This window comes from Misgurnus anguillicaudatus, chromosome 13 (genome assembly GCF_027580225.2).
Source record: "Misgurnus anguillicaudatus chromosome 13, ASM2758022v2, whole genome shotgun sequence".
Classification (NCBI taxonomy): domain Eukaryota; kingdom Metazoa; phylum Chordata; class Actinopteri; order Cypriniformes; family Cobitidae; genus Misgurnus; species Misgurnus anguillicaudatus.
This window is the reverse complement of record NC_073349.2, coordinates 3,048,075-3,072,803: the sequence shown is the minus strand read 5'-3', so window position 1 is coordinate 3,072,803 and position 24,729 is coordinate 3,048,075. Positions and strand designations below refer to the sequence as shown.

General features: G+C 38.5%; 1 protein-coding gene across 6 annotated transcripts in view; it reads right to left on the bottom strand.

The window, feature by feature from the left end:
• Positions 1-24,729, bottom strand: part of utrn (utrophin) — a 274,929-nt gene that overhangs the window by 114,621 nt on the left and 135,579 nt on the right. Inside the window, exon 1 of one of the 6 annotated variants that reach the window (XM_073874814.1) lies at positions 23,598-23,906. The exons of the other annotated variants lie outside the window; for them this stretch is intronic. Within the exon in view, the coding sequence (XP_073730915.1) occupies positions 23,598-23,744 (147 nt within the window). The 5' untranslated portion in view covers positions 23,745-23,906. Of the gene's footprint in view, positions 1-23,597; positions 23,907-24,729 lie in introns of those variants that run through there. 6 annotated transcript variants of the gene reach the window in all.

Here is a 24,729-nt window from a genome sequence, read left to right as displayed (position 1 = left end):
TGGGCCATACCATACACCCAGCGCATTTGCACCCATTTTTGAGCCCATGGGCGTGCTGGGCGTTGCTATTTTGAGGCAACTAAAATAGACTACGCCATTGACCAACAAAAACCTGCTATAAAGTCTAAAGTGAATGGCGCAACATTGTTTTTGTTATTTGAAGAGCGCGTTAGTAATATGCGCTTATAAACAAGACAACAACATGTGTTTGCCTTTTACACACATGTTCAGCACACAAATGTTTTTAAATGTGAAAATTAAGGGATTAAAATGTAAAAGATTATTAATTAAGTCTCTTGGACATAAATGAGGACCAATTACGAGACATTAGAAAAGCTGCTTCACCTGTAGCCTGGTAAGTAAATTCATGTTTTGCTTTAAACAAATGCAAATATTGCATTTACTTTGAAATGTTTTTTTTAATGCTACCAAACAAATTTATTGTATATGAGGACTTTGTATCTGTGGATATGGTGAGATGAGAACCCTTTTCAAGTAAACAACCCTTTTAGACTTTGCGCTAGGCGCACAAACCATTTTTCCTGTCGTTAAATTAGCACACACACACACACACAGACGCACACACACATAGATGTAATAAACGTCATCTGATGTAATGTGTGTTGTCCTATTATTACACGGCTCTCTAAAATGCTTGATTCGCCAGTTGCGACATTTCAAGGTTCATTCTTTTCAGATAACTACTGCTCAAAATGAATAAAACACGATAACCCGAATGCTGCAAATCATTTTGACAGGTACAGTTTAATATTGCACAAAAATTAAAAATAAATATGTCTTTTAATAACATATATGACACTAGATTAACAAATGATTTTACCAAACAAGTGTGACAATTAAACTCCTCGTCTTATCTTAAAACAGAAAGTAAACTGGTTTTCCTTGTGGAAGGTCTGCATTCGTTTTAAATGAGCAAATAAAATATTTCAAATCAATATGTAATGCTCCTTACTTTACCTATGAGATAATAGCCGTGTAATAAGCAGGATAATGTACGGGAAGCAGGTTGTTATTGCAAAATTTGCCCCTTCAGTGTGTTTCTGATCACACTGTCGAGGCTTATTTCTGCGATAACAACCTGCTGCCTTTGCATTATCCCTTACTTAAAGTAAAGTGCCATCTATATACTTGAAAAACCTATGGGTGAAGTGTACAGATAAATATAAATGTGTTCTGCAAGTTTGGAAAGCACAAAGAGTGAGGGTGTGTAAATACAACAAATCAGATTTTCAACTTTCATACCAAACAAACCACTGAAAGCACTGATGGTGGAAGATAGTGTCTTGACTGAATCAGCATTAGCTAAAAGAATCGGATCACAGTCTGTGTGCTAAACACATTTCTAATATGTTGAAATGAAAGCACACATTATACTCTGCTGATCTTTATAAACACAGAAAATCCACCATAGAGCTTCAGTTTAAAGCTAAAGCAGGTGCCGTGGGAAAGAGGCTTTTCCTAAACATTCCACGGAAAATCCACTCATGTGAAACAAACACACACACACCCATACTTTCCCCATCACAAATGATTATTCAGTAAAACAGGAGATGTGCACTGGAACAGGTTTAACTGTGGGTCATAGTATATATTTTAAATCATTTGGTATACATGTGATTTCCTGTGATCTGTGTAAACACACCATTTTAATGATATACAGTATATGGTCATTCTGTGTTTTTTTAACATGCCGAATATTAAAGCTCACATAACGCACGCTGTTTCTGCATTTCTACTCTGCATAGAGTTGTATGACATCCTTTATATCTCCAAAGAGTCTTTAGTTTAATCAGATTTATAAAAGAAAGATTAGCTTTACCGTATTTTTACGATAACGTACGAAAAAATGAAGGAGGAGTTACTACCGCGGGTGGAGCGAGTACGAGTCATGCAACACTATTCAATACAGTTTAACTTATGATTCACTACATGTTCGTGTCATTTATATAATATGCACGCGCCTATATCCAACATAAGACAGAAGTCTTACTTACCGCGTGCAACACGTCATGACCCGGTTGGGAAAATCCAGCGCATCAAACACACACACAAAACTCCGCTGCTACCCCGGATAATAAACTATATCCAATGTTTCCATAAGGCTGACTATCTTCTCCTTACATTCAAAAACACACTTCTTCACTCATGCCATTGTTGAGTTTTGAAATTAATCAAATGTGTGTCGCGTTATATGATGTTTGCAAGTGCTAGCGTCTCCCGCTGATTGACGGGTGGATGGGGTTTTCCGGGGGAAGTGCCCATATAAAGAAGTGATACGTATAGAAAACCCTGAAATGTCAACTGGACCCGTAATCAAAAAAAAACTTTTTGAAACTTTTATGAACCCTGGCGAAGTGCATTCGGCACAGAAATACTCTGTAACACAGAACTGCTTTTTTGACATTTTGGTTACGTTTAGCATGAAACAACTCTATAACTGTGTTAATAAGCCAGAATGCTTGAAATAATCCAGAGATGGTTTTACATTTCCATTAACAACCCTAGGATTTGCCTTTAGAATGAAATGGTCTATTGTTACCTTATTTGGTCATGAATAATAATGTTGAGCTCTGCTCTGATTGGCTGTTTCACAGAGCGGCTCCTTCAGTAGCTCTGTGTGTGTGTAAACAGATCTTATGTTTGAGTCTGTATCAGATAAAAATACAGATTTTGTTTGGAGATTGTTAATGGTCGTTTCTGAGTGGCAAGTTTGTGTTTTTTTTTCAGTATGGACCTGCAAAACATAACGTCAATAGTAGAACTTCAGCCTAAACGCTAGCATATAGCATTAACTAGCATATAGCGCTAACTTAGCAGTCACAACTTTGTTTCTACATTGTACTTAATTTAATGTTTGGGGAGTACATCACGACTGTAATGTCACAGTCGGTGTTATGTTGAGATTGGTCAGTTTTCCAGTGGTCTTTTGCATGCACATGTAGTTTATACACGTGCACATACTGCACTCGCACAGGAGCACACGGGTGGCAAAATGTCTGTAAAGACAATCAGAGGATAAAAGAGTTTCCACCACGACCAGCGTTTAAAATTCTTTCGGTCTCAGAGGGTAAAAGGGCGTCTGCCAATCTCTACTAAACATCAGAGAGAGAGAGAGAGAGAGAGAGAGAGAGAGAGAGAGAGAGAGAGATGGTCAAAATTCAAACTAGAGCAGCTATATTTGGACTTGAAGATCAAAATCATCAGACGGTCTGATAGAAGGCCAGTGAAACAATCTCTCTCTCTCTCTGTACTCATTCAACTCTAAACTCAGGGCTAAAATTTACTGTGTGTGTAATTTCGTGTGTGTTGAGTTGCTGTTTCAGGCATTAGTGAGTGCTAATCTATCAGCTGTGCTCGTGGACGCATTAAACGCAGCATCTGTCTAAGCGGCAGATCACTCTGACCTGAAACCTGCTGCTAAACTGGTTTTATATAATCATTCAGATGAGCTAGAGAGACTCAGACATGCCATAAAACTGAAAGATTCCTGTTAGGCTATTAGAGTTTGTGATTGAGTCGATTGCCCTCTATGACAGTGAGGCGTAAAGACCAACAACAAATCAACAAATTACCACTGAGAGAAACATCCAGATCACAGCCTTCTGTAGTACAATGACACACAACAACTGCACGTCAATGTCTGACACTTATAAAGATCGGATTACTTTAGCATCAATTATAAAAACATTACATTGGCAGCGCAAAACACACACACTACTAAAATGTACAGCTTGTAATGCTCTGGAAGTTACTTTGGATAAAAGTGCCGGCAAATGCACAAATGTAAAAGCCTCGCAACATCAATAGTGGAGTGAAGCAAGCATTTTTGCTTTTTTGTTTAAAGTGAAGATGAAGTAAACAGTACAGTATCTGCCTGTCAGCCACAACATGATACAGTCAGAAATGTATGATATATGCCCCATAGCTTTATTAGTTTATATGTTGCTAAAGTTGCTCGTTCATAGTATTACCTTTACTTCTACATTTATTTTGCCATTGTTCATGTTTTTTTACTTTCCAATTACGTGACCCACCTGTGAAAACCTGGCTAGAATTATTTTTCATTTGGTGAAAATATCACATTGATAACTATAATACTGACAGTGAAGGCGATTTTGGAAGCAGCCCTTGTGTGTATATATAGCCTCAGTGTTTCAGTTGTCCTTTGTCAGTCTTTGTTGGATGTAAGGTTTGGTTTCTGTGTCCTGTTCTGTTTATACCTGAATAACCTTGTTTCATGTTTTTGCTCTAAATAAATGTCTGCACTTGGACCCGCTGCCTCTGCCTACATCTTACCAATGTTACAGTCAGGTTGCAGAAGACAATCAATCAATCTCTTAGGGCTTTTAAAACTTGTCTTAAAACATATTATTTTAGACTTGCTTATAAATAATTGCTTTTCGGTATTATCGTAAATTGTTTACTGGGTATTTATGCTGTTTTATTTCTATTTATATACTTTTCTTTTCTCTTTCTGTACTTGCTGTTTTCTTTTTCATTTTGTTTTTACTGTAAAGCGCTTTGAGAAGTAACATTGAAAGGCGCTATATAAAATAAAGATTATTATTATTATTATTATTATATTAGTATTTTTAACAAAATGCATTCTGATTGAAACAGCATGTAAGATAATGCTCGGTGAGTCTGTTCTCTTGAGCATTTGCTTTACTCTTCAGTACAATGGTAACCTCTTAAAATCAACAACATAATAGAAACGCTTTTAAATACAATTAAAAAATAAAATTAAGTACAAAAACATTAAAAATTAAGAAGTCTTCTCAATTTCATCTTGATTAAAAATGCATACAATAACACCATATTTCTACATTTACTCTAACTATCAAGAGTGAAGAATTAAGTTATCAAACTAATTACACAACTTTAATAATGTTTTAAAACTCAATAAAAAAGTTTAACTAAAAAAATTTTAAATAAATAAATAAATAAATAAATAACTTACACCAATGCATTTAATTAAGTAGGGGCAACAGATCCCCTGAATTAATTTATAAAGTGTATAAGACAAGTCATGTAAACAGGTTTATTTATATCGTGTGCATGTGTCCAAAAAAAACCAAACCATTAAAATCTTGAATACGCAAATATGTCAATATTTTAGCAAGCCAAGTACACGTATTTTGATGCAGAATAATAAAGTGTAGTGTCAATAAAATCATTAATTTCAGTATTTTTATGTTATAGATACAATATTTAGTATTGTATATTAAAGTCTTAGTTTTTAATCTGTCACTTACAACAATAATCACAAATTACATACTTTTGTCATTTTTATGATGTGACAACTTTGATGCTCTAAATCTCACAACTTTAGCCAGGGTTACGTTGCATCCAGCAGGGAATATATAGTATTTGACACATTAGCATTTTTATCATTAAGGGGATTTCTAAGTGGGCTATTGGCACAAAATTTCCACCAGATGTAGCCATCAAGCCAAATATTGAATTCATACAAAAAAACTGAACATTTAAGTATACAAGTTGAGTCATAATAAATAAAATGAAATGACACAGGGAATAAGTACAGTATTGAAATAACTTTATTTAATACTTTGTAGAAAAGCCTTTGTTGGTGATTACAGCTTCTAGACGCCTTGTGTATGAAGAGACCAGTCGTCTGCATTGCTCAGGAGTGATTCTGGCCCATTCTTCCACACAAATGGTGTTTAAATCTTGAAGGTTCCTTAGGCCTCTTTTATGAACTTTGATCTTCAGTTCTCTCCATAGATTTTCTTCAACAGCTTGATTGTCTTTCTTTGAAACCACTTCATTGTTTCTTTGCCCTTGTGCTTGGGACATTGTCTTGCTGAAATGTCCACCCTATTTTCATTTTCAGCTTTCTGGTAGATGGCAGCAGATTTTTATCCAGAATGTCCCAGTATATTTCTCCATTCATCCTGCCTTCAATAATATGAAGTCTGCCAGTACCCCTTGCCGAAAAGCAGCCCCAAACCATGATGCTTCCACCCCCAAACTTAACTGTTGGTGTGGTGTTCTTGGGGTGGTGGGCAGTGCTAATTTCTTCTCCAAACATGGTGTAGAGTGACCGCCAAAAAGTTCAATTTTGCTTTTATCTGACCATACTATAGTCTCCCAATAATCCATGTCTTCTCCAAATGCTCTTTTGCAAACTTTAACCGAGCCCCAACATACTTTTTGTTCAGCAATGGAGTCTTGCGTGGTAAGCGTGCATGGATGCCATGGCGGTTCAGTGCATTGCTTAGTTTTCTTTGAAACAACAGTACCTGCTGATGCAAGGTCTTCCTGAAGTTCTGCCCGAGTAGTTCTTGGGTCTTGGAGAACTTTTCTGATTTTTCTTTGGACTCCTCAACCAGGGATCTTACGTGTAGCACCTGATCGTGGCCGGTTTATTATGAAGTGATGCTCTTTCCATTTCCGGATAATGGCCCCCACAGTGCTCACAGGAACATTCAGCATTCTGGAAATGCGCCTATAACCATTCCCATCAAAATGCTTTTCAATTATAAGATTACAAAGATCTTGAGAGAGTTCTTTGCTTTTACTCACTATGAAGTCTTTTCTCTGTGCCTCCTGGGTAATAAGAACCATTTATAGGCCATCAATTAGGACTAAAGCAGCTGATATCAATTAGTACTGGCTTTCCTGGCTTTCTATGCCATTTTGCACCTTGTTCTCTTCATGTATTCAATACTTATTGCCTGTGCCATGTCACTTTATTTATTATGACTCAACTTGTATACTTAAATGTTCTGATTTATTTGTATGAATTCAATATTTGAATTCTGTAATTTTGTGTCAATAGGCCACTTAGAAATCCCATTACTGATAAAAATGCGAATGTGTCAAATACTTATTTGCCCCGCTGTACACCTCTTCCTAATTTCCTGAGAAACCACCTCAAGTGTTTTGGAATATATGGGAGTTTTTGTGTGTTTCCACTGGCCGTAGTTTCAATGTGCAAAATTCGAAAGGTAATGGTAATGCAGCTAGAGAGAGCGAGTGAGGTGAATGTATGAAAGAGAAATGTTAATGAACTTCATTAGCTAGTATGGTAATGTCATCTGGGGGGTGATAAAGTCAGCAAGAGACATCATAACTCAAACAAGCTTAACAAACAAACAACAACTCAACTGTTCTCATGTGAAATGCCTCTGTGTGTGTGTGTGTGTGTGTGTGTGTGTGTGTGTGTGTGTGTGTCAGATACACTGCTAATGGTCAGTACATTACTAAAGAGAGAGAGTGAGAGAGAGACTCTCTGGAAGCATACAGCTTTGATAAAACACACAGTTTATCTTGTGATGCTGGGAATCAGTGATCATTACAGCAGAAACATCAATGTGCTGGAGTAGAAGGTCAGGTGATCTGATAACTTCTCGTTCAGTGCGGTCAGCAATCTTCTGTACAAATACAGTTATACTCCATTCAGAGTAAAGGAATGTACAATATAACAATCCATCTCTCTCTCTCTCTCTCTCTCTCTCTCTCTCTCTCTCTCTCTCTCTGTCTCTCTCTGTCTCTCTCTCTCTCTCTCTATCTTTCTCTCTCTGTCTCTCTCTGTCTCTCTCTCTCTCTCTCTCTCTCTCTCTCTGCTCCATTAGACAGTAAGTGGACTGAATGTATTATATGTAGCTGATTAGATTTTAACCTTTAATGCATACAAAAATCAATGATACACACACTTACAAATAAGGCATGCAGCGTTCAATGCGAGTACCATTTAAGTGCATGTGTTTGTGTCGGTGTAAGTACACAAATGTGCTGCCCATCTTTTAACGCACTTCGCTTTAGTTTATATTACAGAAGAACAGGGACGGCTGCTATGATGGTAAATATTTCCTGCAACAGTATAAATGTGTCAAGAGGGATTTTGCAATAACACTTATATCGCTGTAAATATATTTGCCTTGCTATCAGCAGGCAGGACTGCTTATGTTATTTGCAGACAGTAGCGACAAAAACACGAAGCTATGTGAAAATATAGAGCGAGAGATAATAAAATGAGAAGGAAGAAACTTGTTATGAAGAGTCCAGGGATTGCTGAGCAGTGTTTCAGCAAATAACGCATTTATATTGAAATGAACCGATGTGTGGTGGTCACAGTTGTGTGTATCTACCTGTCTGTGAAATTCAGACTAAAGTCTCATAATCTAATGATGAGATTAAGAGCATCTTTAAGGGGTGGTTTCCCGGACAGGGATTAGAGCTTAATCCAGGACTAGGCCTTAGTTTAATTAGGAAATATAACTAGTTTTAACATATATGCCTTACTAAAAACTAGGGCTGTCAAAATAAACGCGTTAACGCAAATTCATTTTAACGGCACTAATTTTATTAATGCAACACGCAATTTCTGTTTGACCCACAGCTGGATGAATTGAGACGCAGCAAGTGACCCGCGCTGTCTAGATGAGTCGGAGCTTTTCATAAAAATAAGAACATTAAGCTCTGTTTTTGCTCTGTAAACAGGTATAGTTCTGTCATGCTTTGCCAGATTCCAACAATTGTTCCAATTGTTTTGAAGTTTTTTAATCTAGAATGTTAAAATATAAATGAAATGAAATCAAAAATGAAATTTTTGAAAATTTGCTCATCCCAACTCAATTTGCCAGCACAGGTCACAAATGATGCAGCAGCAAACAGAAATGGAGAAAGAACAAGGTCTTTTAAAGGAAAAACATATATTAAACTATGGCTGATGGTTCTGTTGAAAATGTAAACAGGCTGTTGTAGACATACATTTGCATATAGCATATATATTATCCAAATCCATGCTGATTAGAGCATTAAAAACTTGAAAAGTGTTACATTTAGGTCAATTTAGAATAGAGAAAAATGTGCGATTTATTTGCGATTAATCGCGAGTTAATTCATGAAATCATGCGATTAATCGCGATTAAATATTTTAATCTATTGACAGCCCTACTAAAAACATTACCTGTGTGCATTTTGAGGCAAAACAAAGGGCCCTGATGTATTTTAAGATATGTCAGTGCAAGTTGTTTTCAGTTTGGACAGCTCTTAAAAATGTTTTAGTCTAAGACTAGTCTAATCCCTGTCCGGGAAACCGCCCCATTGAGACTTAAAGGGACTGTAAGTAGGATTTTAAGTGTTTTATTGATCAAAATCAATGTCTTTATTCATAAATATGTTCTCGTTGGTGTCAAATGACCTCTGCCAGTGGTCTGACTTTTCTTTTTAAGCTTAGAATTTCTCCTCTTTACTTACATTGAACAGGTAAGCCCAAGGAGGCATCCATATCGTTCCACCGTATTGATAAACTATAATAGCAGAGAGGGACAAAAAGCACTAGCTTACCAACGCGTTTCCACAACGCGTTTTCATTCAGAACACGCAAACCAGTAGCAACAGACAAGGAGATCAGCGATTACATAACGGCTACCGTAGTTGCAACACGCATTTGGCAAGGCGAGGCGCTAGAGAGCACTGTTCGTTTGAATGCAAAATACAATTTCACCACTAGATGGGGTAAATCCTACTTATTGCCCCTTTAAAGATATCAATGTTATATTTTCATAGATTTTTCTTTACATTATGCAAGATGATTTTATGCATAAAACGAAAATCACAAAATTATTTTATCTAGGTCTTCACAGACTGGGTAACAAATATTAGCAGCTTTTTGGTCACATCACCCACCAACCCACTTCATGTTGGTGTGAATTATGACAGTCCCTGGAAGTAAATACAACACGGTCTTCATGATCATGTGATCTAACAGGATATTTAAGCACAGCAATACAAATTTCAAACCATCAAATACTGTCAGAATGGCACAAGGTTACTGTCTCTGATTTACTGACACACCATCTCTCTCTCTTTTTTTCTTTGAAAGTTGAAGGCTCCTTTGTAAAGACACAAAAAGCTCAAATGAAAAGAAACAAAGACAAATAAGGCAGTTTTGAATGAATCAATACATTAAAAAATAAAGGATTAGAAAAGTATTACAACACACACCAGGCAGAGGTCATGAGTGACACATTCAACTACCTCTGAATGTGGTCGAAAGTGGATGAGATCAAAGCGTTTTATACCCCATTTACACCTGTATTTAGCGTCATCCTGGTGATCCGATCGACCAACAGCCTTTTTGTGTTGTCATGTGTGCTACAGACAATGAGAGTCATGTGGTTGAATTTACAAACCAGAGAATGAAAAAGAGAAGGTGAGAGACATGAGTTGAGTTTATTGTGTCAGCTGATATGTGCTTTGCTCTCATTTCTTTGATCTTCCCTCATTAGGGGACGAGACACGTGTCACTTCAAACCATTCACTTCTCTTCAGAAACACGCAGACACAAATAAACTGCAGCGAGACAGACCTGACAAATCATTCCCGGAAGTTTCCATCATTATTCTGCATTCAGCACTACATCTACAAATGCATTTGTAAATTACAGCGAGATGTCTTTCTGACGTCTGTATTCAGTTTTAATGAAGCAGACCCTCTCCGCCCATGTTTCACAAGCATCTACACGCTAACTGACACCATTTTGGCCGATATCCAGTAAGCAAGGCGACCGATCTTATCTTACTAATTATCTTAGAATAAAATTCAACCGGGTGATCGGGACGTGAAACGATTAGGGTACATTATCTGGCTGTACATTATCCTGCTCATTACTGCACATGCCTTTATACCAAATAAATAAATAAATAAATAATGGTCATGAATTATTGATTAAGTTTAAATTTAAAGTTGACAACGTGAGAAGAGCACAAGTTAAATGAGAGACATAAAGCAAACACAGTTACGATGGGTAACTGTGTCTAATATACCTTAGCAAACATTACACGAAGACGATTTGACTGTAGGGGGATTGATGAGCAATAAAAATGCTGAAAATATTATGAAAGTACATTATTGTCATTATAATGTTGAAGTTAACCACAGTTACTGTATTATTTCAGACAGCTAGCATTACATAAAATCTGCAATATATATTTAAGCTGCAGGGACAATTTTGAAAAAAAAAAAAGGAAACTTATATTAGCAGGAATGGGTTTCAACTGACACCCCCACCCTTAAAAAAGGTGCTTAAAATGATTTTCAACTTCATAGCAAGAAACAATTTTGGTTCCAAAGAGAAACCTTCTTAGAAGAACCGTGTTTTTTTCATACCTTTCTATACACCTTATTCAGCCTGCTGCCATGCTGTTTTAAACTGAGGCTATGAGGGATGAACGTCCAGAGCGTATTGTTTTGTCATCAAAACAGAAAATACATCGGTTTACAAATTTCCAAAAACATATTGGACAAAAACATATTGGACATATGACTTAATTTTGAGATAAGAGCAGCGCAATGTGTAAATAAAATCCGTTTTGTTATTAGCCTGTTTTGTTATCATTCATTTCTAATGTTGTAAGCATGCATACTTTTCTTTAAAACACTAATATAGTCCTATAACTAATTACATATCTCCAATTCATACAGATTCGGGGTTCCCACACGGTAGTTAACTTCAAATTCAAGGACCTTTCAATGACTTTCCAGGTCCAATACCCTCAAATTCAAGGACTAAATGTGGGGACACATTTCAAATGAGAGCAAGGTTACATCATGTTACCTTTTAAGATAAATTGTTACAGGTCCCTTTCGAGAAAACTTGTGCTGCATCTCTGCGACACTTCAACCTCCAGGGGTAAGTACATCTGAATGTGTAAATCAAATTCAACCAATGGTGAGGCTTAACTCCACCCAGTAGCAGTGCTTCGCCTTCTGAGAATATAGTTCCCAGTATGTATACTGTTTAAAGATCACTGTGTCTCATATGACCTTGTTATTTGTACAGGGAGTGACTATACAAACCACAACACATAAATAGGAAAATGTTTGCGTTACTTTGTCACTTATTGGGAGCAGTATGCTAGCTGGAGCCATTCACTTGCAGTCTTTGTGCTAAGCTAAGCTAGCGGGGGCTGCATCAGACAGAGTTACAGCACGCACGGAGATGAGAAATATATCTATGGACTTATCTAACTCTGGGGGATACAGTGAATAAGCTAAATTCCCAAAATCTGGGCATGTTCCTTTAAGCAACAGGCTACTACCCAAAACAGATATAATGTACACAATGTGCTATTCTCATCTCGAATTAGGTTATCTTTTCCTCTCCTTTTTTAACAATCCATGATTTCTGAGGTTCTTTGTCCAGTGGAAATGTGTAAAATTATGTATTTTCTGTGTTTTGATGGCTAAATGATCCTTTATGGAACCATGCGGCCAAAAATGGTTCTTCTATCGCATCATAAAACAACGACTTTATTTTTGCAAAAATAAAGTGCAAAAGCCTTAAAAGGAGGAGTAAATATTAGTTGATTCATTGATGTGGCCAATATATTGGTAGATCACTTCTTGACATACTGTACCTGCAGTATGATTAAGTGATTCCCTATTAGTCATTGAGGTTAATGAATATCATCCATATTTGTCACAGCAGTCCGCTGCATTAATATTTATGCATTGGAGCATGTCTGGATTAAGTAATGAGTGAACTGCTGTTTACTGTAAGATCTGAAGTTGATTTCTGTGTGAGGGGAACAATAATACTGTATGCTAGTGTCAAACTTGTTTACAAAACACAAAGGCAATTATTTAATCAGTGAAAGATTGAACATGTAGGACCTTTAATAATGTATACTAGCATAAGACACACACACACACACACACACACACACAATTCTGTCATCATTTACTCGTCCTCATGTTGTCCTAAACCTTTGTGAGTTATTTTATTTTAAGATGTTTTGATCATTAATGGTAAGCACACAGTTGATGATACCTTGTTGGAAATATAAGTACATGTGAACAAAATCACTGTGCTAGTGGTTTTCGGATATTTTAATGCAAAAACCGTACATACTATGAAGTGGAAAATGATCATAAAAAATGTACGATGACAATTTTTGGTGCTACAAAAGCTCTACAAATTCACTTATTAAACTCTAACTTGTTTACCATAGTTTGACCTGATCTGATCAAACACATTTTAATAAGTCTATTTTAATATTGAAGTATTCGGCTGTGTCGTGAAAGTTCACACTGTGGTGTTTTAATGAGCTGTGGTTGAGCATTCCACTCGGTTAACATAACCATTCCTTTATGAGGTCATACTGAGCTGATGGTTACCATGGAAATGCTTTGATGATGATATTATTAATGAATGTAATTGCTGCATCATCAGCATTGGATGACCACCCTTGACGAATCAAAAAACTAAAGCAAGACTGGCAAATCCAGTCATGAAGTGCAAATGAAAAAATATTTCATATACGAGTACAGAATAATTTGTTACATACAAAGCAATTCAAATGACAAGACATAAAGCACCGATGTGTCATTTATATGCTACAATTATTTTTCAAGTAAAATCCACTGAATCGTGCACAAAAACGACACAAGAAACATTTAATAAAAAGGCAAACAACATCAATTCTGACTGAAAAGGCTAAAGTGGCTAAGATGAAAAGTAACACAGATAAATGTCCACATGTGGACAGCTTATTTAGCAAATCATATTATATTTACTTTCCTCCAGTACTGGCAGAGCATCTAAACAGAAACCCGGCACACTGCAGAGTTATTACAGCTCGATGCCTCAGTTCATTAGACGTATACCACATCTTAACCAGGTGTGACGTGAGAAGTATTTCTCTATTTACAATAAAAAAGCTGTGCGATGCAACACTGGCATTTTTTGACCAATGAGATTTCACCGTGGGTGGGGCTACCCAGCACAATAACACAAAGAATGGAAATTTTGTCAGTCACTTGAACGCATCCATCTGGTAAGGACACAGCATCAAGGATGAGTCAATCCATTAACCATTCTCACCTATATGGAAGGTTATAAAGCAGTGTATCTGTGTGTGTGTGTGTTCTTGTCTTGCAAGAGACTGCGGCCGAACAACATCTAATCAATGATCTGCTTGCTTTTGTTTGCTCTCCGCCTTGAAGCTAAACACTATCGAACTGACCATGAATAAGTGGAAAGGATTATTTGAATGCAAACGCTCACAGTGATTAGACACTGAGTGTGTTTGTGTTCAAGTTTATCTGTGTGATTGAGCGGAAGCTACATTATTATCATCTGCTGCTTTGCACTCCCCAAAATACAGCCATTACCATTAAAAAGTTTTCAGGGAAGTTTCAAATAGTTGAGATTGAGAGAAGGACAGAGAGAGTTGGAGAAACCAAACAACACTGCAGGGCATAACTGTCTTCTGTTTAATGAATGTGAGAACAGGAGAGAGAAAGAGAGATACAGAGAGAGAATGACATGAAGATCGCTGTGAGAGCATGACACACAGGCCTCTGTCGCTTCTGGAAAAAAATACTGTGACAGGTTTCGAAAAGCACTGCGTGTGGGAATGTTTTTTTAGAGAAAAAAATATACTTTGAGATATTTCTTCCACATCCTTATAAATATATAAGCAAATGTGTACTTGTGTAAAGTGTGTGTGTGTGTGTGTATAAAGTCATTTAACATCTTAAACATGGGCAAAATGAGAAGAGTTTTATGACAGTAAACTCCCATGATGCACCAGTGAGTGAGAACGATAGTTTGGTGCGCTCCAACCTCTGTCTAATATATATATATATATATATATATAAGACGTCATGGTTTGAAATCATGCATGGCACGGAAGGTTCCCCTACTTAAACCAGCACATGTCCAGGCCCGTCTTAAGTTTGCCAATGAACATTTGGAGGATCCAGAGGAGTCATGGGAGAAAGTCATGTGGTCAGATGAGACCAAAATAGAACTTATTGGTCATAATTCCACTAAACATGTTTGGAGGAAGAAGAATGATGAGTACCATACCAAGAACACTATCCCAACTGTGAAGCATGGGGGTGGTAGCATCATGCGTTTGGGGTGTTTTTTCTGCACATGTGACAGGGCGACTGCACTGTATTAAAGACAGGATGACTGGGGCCATGTATTGCTAGATTTTGGGGAACAACCTCCTTCCCTCAGTTAGAGCATTGAAGATGGGTCGAGGCTGGTTCTTCCAACATGACAATGACCCAAAGCACACAGCCAGGATAACCAAGGAGTGGCTCTGTAAGAAGCATATCAAAGTTCTGGCGTGGCCTAGACAGTCTCTATACCTGAACCCAATAGAGAATCTTTGAAGGGAGCTCAAACTGCGTGTTTCTCAGTGACAGGCGAGAAACCTGACTGATCTAGAGAAGATCTGTGTGGAGGAGTGTGCAAAAAAAACCCTCCTGCATTGTGTGCAAACTTGGTGAAAAACTACAGGAAACGTTTGACCTCAGTAATTGCAAACAAATATTAAATATTACACTGACTTTCTCAGGTGTTCAAATACTTATTTGCAGCTGTATCATACAAATAAATAATCATATATTGTGATTTCTGGATTTTTTTAGATTATGTCTCTCACAGTGGACATGCACCTACGATGACACTTTCAGACCCCTCCATGATTTTTAAGTGGGAGAACTTGCAAAATAGCAGGGTGTTCAAATACTTATTTTCCTCACTGTATATACAGAGAAGTGTGAGTCTATTTTATGTATTCTGATATATTAACACAGTTTGAGAGTTGTTGTCCTCATGCTAAACAAATGCTAATTATCAAAAAAGCAGTTGAGCGTGTGACAGAGTATTTCTGGGCCAACCTCACGCCTCCTCTTTCCTGCAACTTTCAGAAAGTTTTTTTCAAACATGGGTACCCGTTACGTATCATTGACCCCATATTCCTTTTATGGGCACTTGCCCCAAAAAGTGAGAACGAGAATGACGAGGATGCTTATTAGCATTGAATCTTCAAGTAGAAGTCACAGGCATCACTGCATGCAAACAGCTTTGTTTTATATCAAGAATCAACAATGGCACGAAAGAAAAAGTGTGTTTTTGAATGTAAGGAAAAGAAAGCCTTGTTCAGCTTTCCAAGCAACCTAGCCATAAAACTGCATCAAATGTCTGTGTTTTGTTGGCAATCAGTGCGTAAGTGCATATAATTTAAACAACACCAACGTAATGAATCATAAGTTATCCAGAGATAGTGGGATAATGCTTTGTGTGTGTTGCATGCTCGTGACTTGCTCGTCCAACAAAAAAAAACATCAGCTGTTGGGGGTTGTAGAATAAATGAACGTTGAAGAAAATGAAAAAGTTATAAGTTGAAAAAAAGCAGCAGAATTAAAGTTAGAAACAGTCTGCAGAGGAAGAGGCAGGGCAATAGGAGGAAGAAGACATCTAATCAGTATAGAGTTAGATGTAGAGCAATCCGAGGTAAGGTTATAAAGCAAGTCTGCAGAGTAATCTGAGGTAGAGTTTAAAACAGTTAGAGCAATATGAGGTAAAACTATAGGCAGAGTCAGCACAGGCAAAGTTAAAGATGAAATAATCAAAGTTAGATGCAAAGTCAGCAGAGTTAAAGTTAGAAGAAGCAGAATTAGATGTAGAGTGACTGGAGGCAGAAGAGGTAGCAGGTAGACAAGAGTCAAAGGTCAACTCAGAAGTAGAGTACAGATAGAGAGAAGTGAGGCAGAGTTAGATTTAAAGGTAGATTAGATTTAAGTACTGCACATATTCTGTTCGTTCTCTTTCACAGACAGTGACGGAGTCACATAGTTAATTGGTTTTTAATAAAGCTTTTAATCTTCCAGATTTATGAGGCTTTAGAGTGTATAAGGTACATCAGCCTCAATATGCTCGTTCACAATGAAGGCATGTAGGAAGCTTTGTGTGGTAGGATCTGATCGATATCTAATCAATAAATGATCAATATGAATGAGAAAGCAGGTTGAAACAACACAGAAGTCAGTCTCACCTGTGATCTTATCTGTTTAGTCTTGACATTTAATCCCAGCAGCCTGTGTGAGGTTTAAGGGCTCTGATCTCGAACCGTGTCTTTCAAACAACAGGGGATCCTTTATATATATGTGCAATATCTTTGTTCGTGATTGATCTCCCTTGTTTGTGAATTATTTAACATGTCCAGTAAACTATATTTATATGTCTTTAGTGACTTTAGTCCTGGTGCTGCCTCTATATTTATCTGCAGTCATTTTACACCGTGTGCAATAATGAATCTTTAGGGTGTTTTATTTATTTTCAGGCTGTTAAGGCTGAGGTCTTGCAGCAAAAAAGCTAAAACTTGCTGGAGTAGAAATGGGGGCAGACACTATCAGAATTTTACTGACTCACTGCTGAAGTTCAGACACTTGTGAATGTGATGCTCCTAAAGTGACATCAGTGATCAACAACAAACACATGAGGAGCTCTGTGTGTAATCACGAATGTATATGAATGTGTGAAATATGGATCAATCCAGCAAGAAGAGGAGATAGGAGAGAAGAGAGGAAACGAGACGAGAAGGGAGAAAAACGCATTTTGAGAAAAAATGGGAGATGGAGAGACAAAAGTAGATTATAGGAGAGGAGACGAGAGGAGAAGGGAGAGGAGATGAGAGGGGAGAGATGAGAGAGGAGGGGAGAGACGAAAGAAGACAGGATGAAAGTAGATGAGATAAAAGGAAACGAGGGGGAGAGATGAGAGGAGAGTAGACTAGAAGAGTATATGAGACGAGACGAGAGTAGATGAGAGGAGACAAGAGGAGAGTAGACGAGATGATATGAGAGTGGAGATGAGACAAGAGTAGACAAGATGAGAGTAGATGAGAGGAGAGACGAGATGAGAGGGGAGAGAAGAGACGAAAAGAGAGAAGTGAGGGGAGAGACAAAATGAGAGTAGACAAGATGAGAGGAGACTAGAGACAAGAGGAGAGGCAAGAGTAGAGTAGATGAGATAAGCAGAGAAGGGAGGTGAGAGGAGAGACGAGAGGTGAGAGAAGATACGAAAAGAGAGGAGTGAGGGGAGAGACAAGAGGAGACAAGATGAGAGGAGATAAGATGAGACGAGATGAGACGAGAGACAAGAGGAGAGACAATAGTAGAGTAGATGAGATAAGACAAGCAGAGAGGGGAGGTGAGAGGAGAGACAAGAGGGGAGAGAAGATACGAGAGGAGTATGGGGAGAGACAAGAGGAGAAAAGATGAGAGTAGATAAGATGAGAGGAGATGAGATACAAGAGGAGAGACAAGAGGAGAGACAATAGTAGAGTAGATGAGATGAGACAAGCAGAGAGGGGAGGTAAGAGGAGAGACAAGAGGAGATAAGAGGAAACATGAGGAGAGAGACAAGAGGAGAGTAGATGAGATGAGAGGAGACGAGCAGAGAGGGGAGGGGAGAGCCAAGAGGAGACAAGAGGAGAGATGAGAGGAGACAAGAGGAGAGGGGAGACAAGACGGAGTAGACGAGACTAGAGAGGAGGGGAGAGACAAGAGGAAAGAAGAGAGAGGAGAGGAGATGAGATGAGAGGGGAGAGATGAGAGAGGAGGGGAGAGACAGGAGGAGAGGGAAGAAGAGAGAAGAGTAGACGAGAGGAGATGAGAGTAGACGAGAGGAGATGAGAGTAGACGAGATGAGAAGAGACGAGAGGAAAGACAAGAGGGCAGACGAGAGAAGAGTAGATGAGATGAGAGTAGACAAGAGGAGAGATGAGAGACAAAAGGAAACAAGAAGAGACATGAGGGGAGAAACAAGAGGAGAGTAGATGAGATGAGAGGAGTTGAGAGGGAAAAGATGAGAGAGGAGGGGAGAGATGAAAAAAGACAGGAGGAAAGTAGACGAGATAAGATGAGATGAGGTGGAGAGATGAGAGGAGAGGGAAAAAGAGAGGATAGGAGACGAGAGTAGAGGAGATGTGACCAGAGGAAAGACAAGAGGGCAGACGAGAGGAGAGTAGATGAGATGAGAGTAGACAAGAGGAGAGATGAGAGGGGAGAGGAGAGACAAAAGGAAACAAGAAGAGACATAAGAGGAGAGACAAGAGGAGACAAGAGGAGAGTAGATGAGACGAGAGGAGATATGAGGAGAGGGGAGAGAAGACGAGAGAAGTGGGGAGGGGAGAGACAAAAGGAAAGAAGGGAAAAAAGATGAAAGGGAAGAGGAGAGACGAGGAGAGAAGAGACAAGAGGAGTGAGGGGAGAGGAGAGACAAGAGGAAACAAGAGAAGAGTAAACAAGATGAGAGGAGACAAGCGGAAAGGGGAGAGGAGAGTAGACAAGAGAAAACGAGAAGAGTAGACAAGAGGAGACGAGAAGAAAGACGAGACGGGAAAACAGAAGTAATGGGATTAGATTTAGTAGACAAAAATTTGACATAAAATAAGAACACACAAGAAGACAACAATGAGACGGAGAAATGAGAACAGACAAAACAAAGCAAGAAAAGATGAACAAAGACACAAACAAAAGAAAACATGAAGAGAAAAGACGAGACAATGAAAAAACAAATATGAGACATGACTCAGGAACAGAGCGGCAGAATGATGAAAGAGCTGCTGTCTGAAAGGACGGAAGACTGAAACAAACGAGTGAGATGAGCCATCAGTCCTTTATGTCCCACTACCACCCCAGAGTAAAGGATTGCACTAAATGAGACAAATGAATGAAAATCTGGGTCTCTGTTCATAAGAGTCCAACCCATCGATTAGTAGGAACACAAGAGGGCTGGCAGCGTGTATGTATATGATGACGTCTGAGACAGCCCTGTATTGATCACCAGCACAGAAAATTACATAAAGATGGAAAGACAAAGAAATTAAATAACAAGTGATCGCTGTCAACATGCAGTCACTGGAGACGAGAAGACCAAAGACGAGAGGAGATTCACAGACATCTTTGTCCAAGGACATTCGATATATCAAGCAATGTCAGGATTGATTTATACCCGCGCACACACTTCTCTTTCCTAAATGTGACAAATTTAGATGATCCGGCTCATAAATTCAGATTAATCTCCATGTCCTTTCACCCAGGCACACATTTCAATCTACAATCTCACACTTTTCCACTCGGACTCTCAGTAATGGACATCAGGGCTTTAAGTGAGAGGACGAGCAGCCGTGACTCAGTGTGTGTGGAGAGAGATGGAAAGATGGAGGTATTGTGAAAGAGGAAAATACTGACTGTTGTGTGTGTGTGTGTGTGTTTGTGTGTGTGTGTGTGTGTGTGTGTGTGTGTGTGTGTGTGTGTGTGTGTGTGTGTGTGTGTGAGTGAAATGAGTGCTAATGCAGAATTATCTTAAACCTTCTGAGCCCAGAGCAGGGTCACCAAACCCGGGACAAAGCGATGGGCAGCCAGAGGGTCAGGACTCCATTTCATCTCTCTGAACAGATCTCTTACAGCTGCTTTCACTCCAATAAATCCCATATAACTACAGTCCTTTCTACTTGAACTGTTTATTGAAGTTTCACCAGTTAACTACTATATTAGACACACCCCTCTTTCCAAAGACACAAAGACGTCTGTAGAGCACTGTAATAAGAGACTGAGCTGGAGTCTAGCAGCACACAATGGCATTAACCAAAATACAAGCTTCATATTTCTGTATTTAAACACTTTCCTACTAAACTCCACTAAGAAAGGCCACATGCCTCTGACCCTGGGACCTTCTTGCTGTGAGGCAACAATGCTACACACTGAGCCACTGTGCAGCCATAATTAAGCTTGCTTATAATCTGAAATTTCTCCTTTGAGAAACCATGCTGATGCATTTGGCTGAATGCCACCACACAGGTAAATAAATAGGTAGAAACCCCCCATGAATCAAATTAACTAAGTATCTAAAGTGGAATTATATTTGGCAGACACTATCACACCGGCAGCGAATCTGCACACACTTGTGGCTCAGTCCAGACAGGACCAATTCATCACACTCGTATGGAGGCGATGCGGGGGAACAAGCCCAGGGAGGCTCAGACGATCTCCAAAAGATGGATTCCTCCCAGAGGAGACTAATGGAGCAAAGAATGACTGATGCCTTCCCAAGGGTGCAGAGCCAGCAGTCCCGCCCAGGGACGCTTAAACGATCACCGCACCGCCTCCATCTGCTCACGACTTCTTAATCGAGCGATGGCTAACTTATGTTCGTCTGGGGAGAGTTGACCCAAAAGAAGTTAAACGATTGTGAAGTGCGTGGTTTTCATCTGAAGGATTTTACATATAGGATAAACGAGCCAATCGGAAGACTCGAAGGCATTGTTAGGATCTGTGCACCACGGGCTGTGACTTGTACTCGGGATCAAGCAGGGTTGCTGTATCTACTTGATTTCGGCAACAATTAAATCATCTGAGCTATAAACACAGAATTACTTGCCGTGTAAAACAAATGCATACATTTGAAGACTGGGAAAATGAAGAAAAGAAAAGATTGTATATGGTTATGCGAATGACCTTGCAATTTTTTCACTTCTTGTAGTATGTGCACACACACACTAGGCTTATGGGCATCTTACAATGCCGTGCCTCACTGTTGTGCAGTGTTTACCAAAATGTTGAGACGCTCCAGACAGTTATTAAATCTGACTTTCAAAAAAGTCCTCTAATAAAAAGGTTAGAAACTCCCAATCGAGTAATTAAAGGTGAGGTATATAAACATCAGGGCAATTCTTCAACCTTTCTTATTAAGGAGTGTTGATCAAAATTGAATTTCCAATGCAACACTCACTGTTATAATGATAAGACATTTGAAAATATACCAAGAAAAAGTAAACAACAAAGAATACATTTAATATCCATGGACAAAAAGCTGAATAAGCTTTACTGCATAACAAAGACAAAACACATTTTAAAGGGAATAAATGCATTTGTGCATGAATCATCAGATGAAGTGCTTCACGTTGTGCATCACTCGTGCACACCCACAGTGCCATATTCACAACTACAAACATCAAAAGATGCTGTAATGTGACATTTACAGTCACAGTCACATCTGATGGGAGATCAGAGCAGGAAGATGTTAAGCATCTTTACACGGAGTCATCTTTCTTCAACCCTTGAACCGCTGCATGAATCAAGAATTACTCTGGAAATCTGGCCTTTGATCGGCACACTTAACCTCAGACTACGTCTGTAGGAGATACCTGTTATAAATAAACCACAAATCTCTGTGGATAAAAACATCTGCTATAGTTTAGCACATAATCTGATTCAGTCCTTGTGTGTCTGATCATCACTTGTTGATTTCAGCGAATTATCCTAATGTCCAGGGTGCGATTTGGGGAAAAAATGAGGGGGGGTGGGGTGTTTCTAAAATATTTTTATGAACCACAAGCTTATATTGATTATTCCGCTTGAAATCCAGGCATGGATTAAAAGGATCATGACATAACCTAGACGCGCTGTCGCCTACTGTCACAGCAGAAGCACTGACAGTAATACTCCATTCATGATTGGGCGTCAGCGTTTTTACTTATATTAAATTATTTTTATTTCAAACCATTTATATGGCCGTTTGATGACCATTAATCATGTGGGGGGGGGCAAATTTTGTCCCCACAGAGGGTGAAAAATAATGAATCAGAGGCAGAGATATAAAGACCAGAATGCAAGCTTGTTAAGAAATATTTCTTCATTATATGCCTGACCTCAGTAACATACAGCATTGACAGCAATTCAATAATCTTTGACTCAACGGTATGACCTTTAAAGTACTCGCTGTATAAACAAGGTCCTTTACATACAGGTAAAACCAACATCAGAAAGCAGCAAATCAATTGTAAGGACATGTTTTTGTCCAAGAACCCTCAACTAACATTATAAGTGCACTTCAAAGTATAAATAAAATGATACAGAGGTGTAGAAATACGGCCCCTTAAAAGTGCACACACAAAGATACACACATACATATGCTTTGAAAAGCTGTCTATCAATAGTGTGTCTGTGTATGTGTGTGTAAATCCTGTGAGGATTTCAGATAAATACTGAATATCTGAACAGCTGTTGCTTTCTGTAATCTCTATCACGCACACAAAAAAACAGCTGTTGACATCTCATAGTGTTAACAGCTATACACAGCATCACTCATATCAAATATTTTTGGATATGAATCTTAGAACATCACAACAAATACTATAAACCCCTTGGCGTTCCAATGTAACATGGGAGGAACACTGCATTATTTAACAAAAAACTTCTCAAAAAACAACTCAAAAAAGATCAACATGTCATATACAGTATCTTAGCTAAGATTATTGTGATTCAAATGATCTAAACACTTTTAAGATGAAATCAACACAGCAAGTACAATTATTGTCCTTTTTAGTTTTTTTTTTGCCTTTTTCAGGAATGCCAAGGTATGTTTTTAACTATTACTAAAAAGATGCTTATTTATTGTTTTTCCTCTTCAAATGTAAACAACAAAACATCTCATCACATTACGACTTTAGCACAATATTCAAAAACAACTATATTAACTGGACATCATTACCTGAAATTCTTTTAAATATTCAATATGAGTCACATAAGACTAAATACACAAAAAAGACATTGTCAAAAGATACCCACAACAACATATCCTTCAAAATATATAACAGCATAAAATATTTCTCACCAAAACAAAACAAAAAACAGAACTTCAACCACAGAAACACAAGATAATCCAAACTACATGAAAGTCCTGTAAACTAACACAGACGGGATAAAAGCGCATCCGCGAGCACGTGCACCCGACTGACCTTGCACAGTTTCTGGTATCGCGGCGATGATATGGCCATTCTCTGGAGCCGGCGTAAAAAGACCACCACTTTCTGCAGAGACGTCCGAACTACAGCCATCATCTTAACTGTGCCTGCACGCGACTGCCAGCGTCTGAGAGCATTCATCCTCTCCGGCACGCGCTCTCATACGCTCTCACATTATCCCCCACCAGCAGCGGGCGAGAGAAATGTGACGACTCCTGACAAACATGACCCACACACAAACACACACAGACGCACGCCGGCTCAATGGAGTCAGGAGCGAACCGTAATGAATGCTCTCCTCTCCAGCCGTAAACAAGAGTAACCCAGAGAGAATTAACTGAAGAAAGAGACTGAACGAAAGAGAGAGAGAGAGAGAGAGAGAGAGAAAGCCTGCTGTGTGTTCACCAGAAATAATGCATCTAGAGAGAGAGAGAGAGAGAGAGAGAGAGAAAATTGATAATGGGAATGTATGAGGGTGACACACTTACTGAAAGAGAGCACATCTCCAGAGAGACAGAAAGAAATAGAGCAATGAGACACATCAGAGAAACAAGAGAGACATAATTTGCATTGGAAATCATCTACCATCACTTTCATTTTTGTCTAGAGGACATACAAGAGTATCATCCCATCCTTATGACCCATAAATACAAATAAAATCACCCTGTTTATATACTTAATGCATTCTTTTTAATACAACGATCACCAAGCCCCAGCTTTCAATTCTTCACAATCCGATCGAGTCCTGTCCTCATTTGTTCTTCATCTTAAATATAATGTTCATCTCCAAAATACATCAGATTAATGAAACAAAATGGGTATCAAGCGGTGCTTTATGAAGAGGTCAAAAACAATACAGTCTCTTATCTTGCATCTCATATCCTTGTCAAATTACTTATCTGTGAGCTTTATTTATTTTTATAAATTAATGTGCCCCCCCATAATCCAAAAGCAAATCTCATCCCCTCCTTGAAAGGATCTCTCTTTACTTCCGGTCATATGGTATGGCAGGTGGGCAGGGTCCAGGAAAAGTTGGCAACGATTAGCAAATAGCAACATGACACAACTTAAAACAGTAAAAATCTTTTCACGATGGACAAATTCAAGTCCCGCCCTACCTTTATTC